The sequence below is a fragment of the Sinocyclocheilus anshuiensis genome, unplaced genomic scaffold, assembly GCF_001515605.1.
Source record: "Sinocyclocheilus anshuiensis isolate Anshui unplaced genomic scaffold, SAMN03320099.WGS_v1.1 scaffold1222, whole genome shotgun sequence".
In the NCBI taxonomy this organism is placed as follows: domain Eukaryota; kingdom Metazoa; phylum Chordata; class Actinopteri; order Cypriniformes; family Cyprinidae; genus Sinocyclocheilus; species Sinocyclocheilus anshuiensis.
Window position 1 is genome coordinate 355,328 of NW_015555818.1, and position 8,330 is coordinate 363,657.

The 8,330-nt window shown below is 38.3% G+C and overlaps 1 protein-coding gene across 1 annotated transcript in view; it reads left to right on the forward strand.

Annotated features, from left to right (window-relative positions):
• The first annotated feature begins 710 nt into the window (after positions 1-710).
• The window catches only part of LOC107675214 (sodium/potassium-transporting ATPase subunit beta-1-interacting protein 2-like), a 66,480-nt gene continuing 58,860 nt past the window's right edge, over positions 711-8,330 (forward strand). Inside the window, exon 1 of the mRNA XM_016469482.1 lies at positions 711-1,507. Coding sequence (XP_016324968.1) covers positions 1,454-1,507 — 54 coding nt within the window. The 5' untranslated portion in view covers positions 711-1,453. The remainder of the gene's footprint in view (positions 1,508-8,330) is intronic.

Here is an 8,330-nt window from a genome sequence, read left to right on the forward strand (position 1 = left end):
TCGCGGACTCGTATCGTTTCATAAAAACAATATTGCACCTCAGTTATTATCGACTGTCGGCTACTAAAAGTAACCTCTGAGGACTCTGAGGTTTTATTAAAATTACTTTTAATAGTGTCGCAGTGTTCGTCTTGTTGCCATAGGCTCGTTAATTCCTGCGTAGTGGACTATTGTTTCTTAGCGGAAGCTAATATAGGCGATAGCTAATTATAAAGTTATTTCAACTTAAACCATTTTTTATGTTTACCTATTTTATTATTATTAGGCTATTATTATTATTATTATTAATATTATTGTTGTTGTTGTGTTTGGCCATGTAGGCTAATATGCGGGATAATACAGTCAGTTCGTTATCGCGAAATACCCTCCATAAGCAGCCAAAACGACAGGCTACTGTGTAGAAAAGTCTCTTCAAAAGAACCTTTCAAGTAGCCTAGGCTACACTAATGGAATCTTACGAAACGAAATGTTATATTGCTAACAAGAACATTTCTTTACATTGTAGACTTTGAAACCAGAGGGCGCCGTTTAAATTCAGACCTGGCATTTGGAAAATACTCGGAATGAAGCAATTACAGCCCGTTATATATCTGCATCTTGCCCAGTGACCCCCAACACCACACCGTCATTATTTCCATATCGTGTTGTTCTCTCCCACTGAGAGAGGGAGCAGAGAGCTCATCCGGCGCATTGAGGGACGTCCTGTCCTCATCTGCGCTCTGTTCAGCATCAGCACCAGCCGCTGCGTGAAAAACAAACCGAGTCGCATCCCCGCGGAGAGCAGCACCGCGTGCGCTTCATTCAATCTGGAGCGTCAGATGGTGCAAGATGCACCGCTTCTTTGTCCTCCTCTACACCCGGACTGTGCAAGTTACCGCTGGAAGGGACCAATAGCCTAGTAGTTGAGGGACCCGTTTCAGCTGCACTGAAAGGTTCCTACAGGACGCGCGTTTGGATTGTTGTCCTTCTCGTAAATTTCCTGCTGGACAGCTAAACACGCGCACCGCGGGCTTCCAGAGAAATAAAGCGAATCATTGCGGTTTAAAATGTGTTAATTCGGTTTTCTTTCTCGCGAGGGAGGAGCAATGAGAGCGTAAACAACACTGGGTGGCTTTGTTTCTGAGACACGGACCCGTGAAAGATCACACTGACATGTCTTTCAGTGCCGAATTTGGAGCTACCGTTGTTTCTCCACTAACTTAGGGAAGTGTTGTTCGTATCTCTTTGACTTTGCATAAGAGCTCAATTCTACTTTTCTAACAAACGCATGCAGTTTTCTTCATATCTTCTTCCTACATGGTGGAGCGCTTGGGATGCTTTCATCGGAAGGGCGTATTTGATTCGCGTCTATCGCATTTGGAGTGAAGAAAGACCCCTTTAAACCCGTTGCCTCGGCGTTATCTTGTGGAGTTACAGCGACCAACGTGGAAACACGGACTCGAAGGAGGGCAAAATGGGCTGTTGCAGTGGTAGATGCACGCTGGCATTTATATGTGGCATGCAGTTGGTAAGTGATAACGCTCAAGTCATTTCTAAACCTGCAGTGATGGTGATAGTTCGTGGATTCGAACCTGCAACCTTCCGGTTAGCAGCCTAGATGTTGAACTACCAAACTGCATTTCAATCTAATAAGAAAACTGATATATTGGTGAACAGGCTTGAACTTGCATCTTTTCAGGTTGCTCACCTAGGTTTTTAATTGGTTTCTGGATGCCTGTGCCTGGTTATTTGATGTGATTTGATACAGTTGTGGAATTAGGTTTGGTTCAAGGATGAAAGTCAGTCACTTGTAATGGTGCAAAAACTGTAGTGTCTTCCAGAAGTGAACTGGAGAACTCAAGAACCCAAGTGTCCAGCCCACAAGTTGTCAGTGATATGGCACTAAGATGTACGTGGCCGTGAGTAATCTTAGTGGAAATAATATGGGGCTATATGTGGAAACCCTGCCTCGTTATATTACACCGGAGGGATGATGGTGCTCATGAAGGCAGTGCGTGTGTCATTAGCCTGGGGCCACTATCATTTATGCTTATCTTCCCACTACCACGGGTCCTGACAGCCAATTAGGAGTTTTAAGTTAAAGAAGCAAAGCCAAGTCTCATTGACCTACTAAAGCAGAAAACGATTACTTATTGCATCTGCTAGAGCTTGAGAGGGTGATAACCATTAGGATGTTTTCTAATCTAGTCCCATTGGAAAAGATGATTTCAGTCTGGTGTTTGTACAGCAACATTGCGTTCTGTAAGAATTCATAGAGCTGAGTAATTTTACTATTCCCAGACTATCTCTGTGACACCTTTTGAATCACTCTTTCAGTTACAGTAATGGATAGTGGCCAGCGACGGTCTCGCTGGCATGGTGAATCATGCGTGCGTGATAGATCACATGACAACTGGCAAGCGCAACTACACTAATCCAAATGGACGTTTGTAGGTTAAATAATCATGCAGGTTAGTAACCCCGAAGAATCAGCCGTAGTGGGTGATGTCACCACCTGGCGTCTATTAATCAGACCTTACTCGGTGTTCATGACTAGAAGCCGGTCTTTGAGCAGCATGATGTCCTAAGCGAGTCATTTGAGCGGGCTGATATCATAAGCTCACAAGTGTCTCTTGAGTAGCTGTTGTCTTATAATGCGATTTGGTATAGTTTAGGATTAGGGTAGGTTTTTTGTGGTTTGATGTTAAAACTTTGAGGGGCGTTCATGTTTTGTTTTTTTTGTCCTCTCTGTTTCTCTGAACTTTTCCGATCCCCTTTTCCCCGTGTTTGCTACTATTCTGAGAGAGTTCATTCTGAGCACAACTGGGATGCCCTCAGTTGGATGCTCTTAAGGGTTGGAAAAACATTCTTGTATTGTTTTGTATTTGTTCCTCTTGTTCCTCTTGTCAGTAACGTTCTTGCTCTTTATGAGGAAAAGAAGGGTGATTGTATAGAGAAAAAAAGCCTTTTTATGCCCAAAGTCTGAAGTTGTGATGCCTTTGCATTTAAACTGAATTTTATCTCCATGTTATTGGTTACAGGTTAACATAAATGGCAAATGCTCATATGTTGCTGGTAGCTGCCACATATGGTTTTATCATGGAGGTTGGGGGCAATTGACCCTTTGCAAAGAGCTTCATTGATAGGCGATCTGACCGATCATAATTCCGAATCTGTGATCTTGTTCGACAAATAAATCAGACAGGAGAGTAGATTAACTTCGGTGGACTTAAGCTTGAAAAATGTTGTGTATTGACGTCTTTCCGCAGTTGAAATAAAATACATTCTGATGTTCTTTCATGTTTATTTTGTGCTTTAAGTAAATATGAAAAGACGATTGGTTCTGAGGCGCTACAGTGATCTGTCACAACTGAATTTAAAAAAAAAAGACAAAATTTGATAGCTGTGACTATGTTTAATACCAGAAGTAACCTGCTCTGTCTTGTCTACGTGTTGTGTCCACAATGTTTTTTTGTGAGAACTTGATGTGTAGTGTGAGAGTGGCATGGCTTGCCGGACATAGCAACAGTAACTAAGGAGGGCGGGTTTATGTGACACTCTTTATGAATTTATGCACTGATATCACTTTAGGATTTCAGATAATAATTAATGTTGGGCCCTCTTAGACTTTTGCATTAATCACATATATTCCTGACAGCTAATCAGTAGCATAAAAGGTGGCAATAATACAGAAAATTATATATTAAAGCAATTAAATTACTACTTTAAAGAATGATTTGAGTTGATATTTCTTGTCACAATTTTCCCCAACCACTGTGTATTTTTATACCAAAAGATGTACAATAGATTGTCAGTAGTGCTGTCAGAATTATGAAGAAAAATGAAGAAAAAAAAATCTTATCCAACTGCCCTTATTTTTTTATTTGTGGTTATTTGTTTGTATATGGCCTCTTAAATAGAAAATTAAGATTTTTTTTTAAAGAAAGAAAGAAAGAAAAAAAATATTCTCTGGTTTGCACTGTGGATATATAGATTTAAAATGTGCAGATTAAATTAAGAGGAAATTAAGTCATTTGCTAGACCGCAAGAGCTCTTTTCTGAACCACAACAAAAACAGAATTACATGTCCTCGATTATGTAACTTAAAAATCATGAGGTCTTTCTTTCTTTCTTTCTTTCTTTCTTTCTTTCTTTTTTTCTTTCTTTCTTTCTTTCTTTCTTTCTTTCTTTCTTTCTTTCTTTCTTTCTTTCTTTCTTTCTTTCTTTCTTTCTTTCTTTCTTTCTTTCTTTCCACTTACTGTGCATTGAACGTCTGCAAATTGTTTACAGATTAATCTGGTAAGAAATTGATGTAGCAGCTTGGCTTTCTGTGTGCATTAGTTGTCCATTTTGACCAGTGATGTAGGGCACCCATGTCACATCATGGCATGAGTTGCTGTAAATAAAAAGTTTGTTACCCTTTTCTTCTGTTAGAATGGCTGTAGAAAAACGAATCAAATGGAGCTAATGCACCCAGCTCTGCTAAATTACCAATCAGACCGTTTTTTATTGCCTAAGACTATAACACAGATAAAATGTCCATAGTTAAAGGATTTATAAGAGTTTTCTCTCTGGTGGTTTTTGTGTCTGGCAAGTATAAATGCCTGTGGTCCAACAGTCTGGCCTGGAGGCCCAACATTCTGACATGGAAGCAAAGAAAAGAATATTGTATACTCAAGGGATGTGTTTATTGAGATTGCTCAAAGATGCATTCATAGAAAGGACATCTGGTAAAATAGTTTGACTCTATTATGGCTGATAAAAAACTTGATATCCGTTATCAAAGCGGTCCTCTTAGCTTCAGCCTCTGACAGCCTCCCTATGGACTGTCTGATGCATATTGTACGCAAAGATGAATACATCTGGTGAAATATGCCCGTTCCAATTGGCTGCCCACAAGGGAACTTCTGGGAATCAAGCGTGCACATGTTTTTTATCAGGCAGTCGGAAAGATTTGTTTACATGTTACCAGATTGCTGCTGATGTTGCAGGCTCATGGCATTGAAACTCCAAGTTATTCAAGAGTTTTGTTTTAGACATCTCCTGTTATGTCCTTGAGGGAAGGTCTGGCCATGTGGTTCACTCAAATTTTGCTCGAATTTCCTTGTTATCTTTCTACGTTTTTGTGGAAACTGAATCATCATTATTTGAATGTTTTACCATTTTGTTGCAGGCCAGTCTGTTGTTGTGGCTGCATCGATTTCAGATTTATCTGCCCTGCACACCCTTATCAACAACAGTTGGTCATTTTACATGTTGGTCAGAAGGCTGTCTAAGTGCGCAGCTCTTGGCCAGAATAAACTACAATATGCAGTAGATTTAGTGTTGATAGTCTTTATGTAGTCATAAATATTGTTAAACTATTTGCCGAGTCTGTTTCTAAATGTTTTGGTTGAATTATTTACATGATATGCTGATTAATCAAACTAATCGCAATTAATATAAATGTTTTCTAAAAAAAAAATGAGGTGACTATCCCTTAAATGAGGATAATTCAAAGATGTTATTGTGGCACAAGAATCGAATAGACATCACAGAAAGTGGCTTTAGAAGTCAGTAGTTTGTCATTGTTTGTTTTATTTCCATATAATTGAAGTCTACCACAGTTCACAGAAATCCATTATGCATTCGAGTTTGTCCATCTGTTCCTTATTTGTTTTGTACTGTCGGCTCTCAGTGAGATTTGGCAAGTTCTTGAGTCAGGGAGCATGATTAAATGTGTTAATTTTATGCATTATTTTTCTTGTAATTAATTGTAGTAGAGTAAGATGTTAAATTGATGTTTAATAAGCTACTGGAGGAGATGCTCTATACATTCAACATTTATGATTTAACTTTAATCAGCTTCTGCATTTGTCATTTCATATACATTTATGAAATCAGGTTCGGATCATGCTGTTCATTCATCTTATTTTTTTCTTATTTGTTTATGCTGTTCTTCTGCACCTTGTACTGTCATAGGAAACAAATCATTCTCAGCCACAAATGTATGTTTACTCAAATAAACCCAAGATTGATTGTTAACTCAAATGTTACTTTAAGAGTAAAAATAGAATGTGTAAATTGAGAAAAAATAGAAAAAATTAGCTGTTAGATTGTCATTGGCGAATAACAGATAGCCCAGATACTGGCAGACACCTGTTATTCTTGAGGTCATGAAGTGAGTTCATTTCTAAGCTCTCTTGAAATATTCTACACCTGGCGCTACACATTTCTATAATTGCTTTGTTTTCAAACTGATATGAATGTCTGCTGTCATTTTTCCTCTTGGAACAGCACAAAGACAAAGGTTTAATTGTTGTTTTCCTTCATCGTAATCAGCTGTATGCAGGAGAAAGGCTTGTGCTCTTGCAATTAATTACTCTCCTGAATGCAGGTGATTTGCCAAACGTAAATTTTTTGAGGTTAATGCCATGTATTATATTTGATTGAGTTCGCCCATAAGCATGTAAAAGTGCTGCGACAACTCTCGTTATTTTTTTCTGGATTGGAAGTAAACGGGATTCCTAACGTACAGATGGAAAGCACTTCGAACAGACCCTTTGCCAAACAAAACAATCGCATTGGCAGTGTATTGTTCTAAATTTCTGTGCAATGCCTTTGCGACGTGACCTTGATTTCCCAAAACTGACAGATGGTTTAAGAAGCTGTTTTGCATAATGAGTTCAAATATTTACATATCTCATCAAAGCGTTGATGCCATAACTCTACCATGTATAAATGAATGTTTTTGTACACCATGAATTTAAATTTGCTAATTAACTTGCGTGTTTTAAAACATACTTTCTCTCTTAACACCTTTACACAATTAAAGATAGCTATCTTTTTCATGTTGCCTAAATCAGATTTTTGTGCAACATTTTGTTGATTGTTCCATGCAATCTCATTGGTTGTTAATCTTGATTCCTTGAATATTAAACATCAAATATTTACATTTATGCATTTAGCCGACACATTTATCCAAAGAGACTCATATTCAAGGTACACATATTATCAGCGCTTGCTTTTTCTGGGAACCGAACCCAAGACCATTCACTGATGTTTGAGGCTGCATATAAAACAAGAAAAAATATGTTCTGATTGGCTGTTATTGTGACAGCAGTTTCACATTCTTATGTCGATGGAAACCTTTGGTGTTGTGCTTGGTGCAAATCCATTGATTTGTTATGCAAGTAGGACTGTTGAATCAGATCGCTTTGTTTGCTAATATTTTCATGAATTTGACAATAAAGAATTCCAGATTGACAAGCAGGATAGAGACAGAATAGCATAGCGAACAACCGAAGCTCTTTGGCTTTGTGACTGCGACTGAAGAGCTGCCTCTCAGGGAAAAGAAGTCCTTGATATTTGGCGAGTGAATTGAATTGGCTTCTCCACACCACAATCCAAATCTAAAAAGGCAGAAAGATTTAATGGCTTTTCAGATGTTATAAATCATTCCCAGCTTAACAAAACCAATAAACACAAGTGCTGCAAACATGCAGTGGGAATAAGTCTTTGCTGCAGGACATTTTTTAGACATCTCTCCTTCCGTCGGCATTAAATTAACCTTTCTTTTCCCGCCCCGGATGCCTCTTTCGTAGTCGTGAGATTTCAGAACACAAAAGGTTACGGTGATGATACCTGTGCTGTGCTGCACGCTATTTGCCAGCTTCCCGTTTGATTGAGGCGAGCCGTAAACATTAGCGGGAATGTCTCCTAGCAACAATAGGTATAAATGTTGGAATGTTGCCCTGTAGCTGAACATGGAGGATCCAGACTCCTCATAGTTGCCCTTTTGACCCGTCAAAGCCCAGAACAGTACAAGAAATGCATTATGTGTATCATGATGCCTGTTGGCTGGTTTTGTTTTCTGAAGCTATTTGATTTGAATTTGCATTTTATGTTCTTGGCACATAATAAAGTGCACAAATCACATTAATGGTTATTTCGGGACAGGTTGCTGAGAATACAAATAGATTTAGAAAAAAATCTTTGGCTTTAGATCAGAAAGAAAAAAATCATTTCAACTGGCTTATCTAAAAGACTTTAAAGCTGAAAAATTGTGTGGATTTTTTTAATTAATTTGTTAATTTTATTTGGTGTCCAGAACATGATCCATTTCAATTACTTAATGGTGCAATATATATATATATATATATATATATATATATACACACACACACATACAGTGCCGTGAAAGGTTTTTGCCTCCTTCCTGTTTTTTTTGTTTTTTTTGCATATTTGTCACACTTAAATCAGCACTATGTAACTTTTGGCGCTCTAGCGGTTAATAAACAGAACTGCACACATCCCGCGGAAGAACATTCCAACCGGAGCTACTTCTCTAAGTTTATGTCTATGGCGATTCA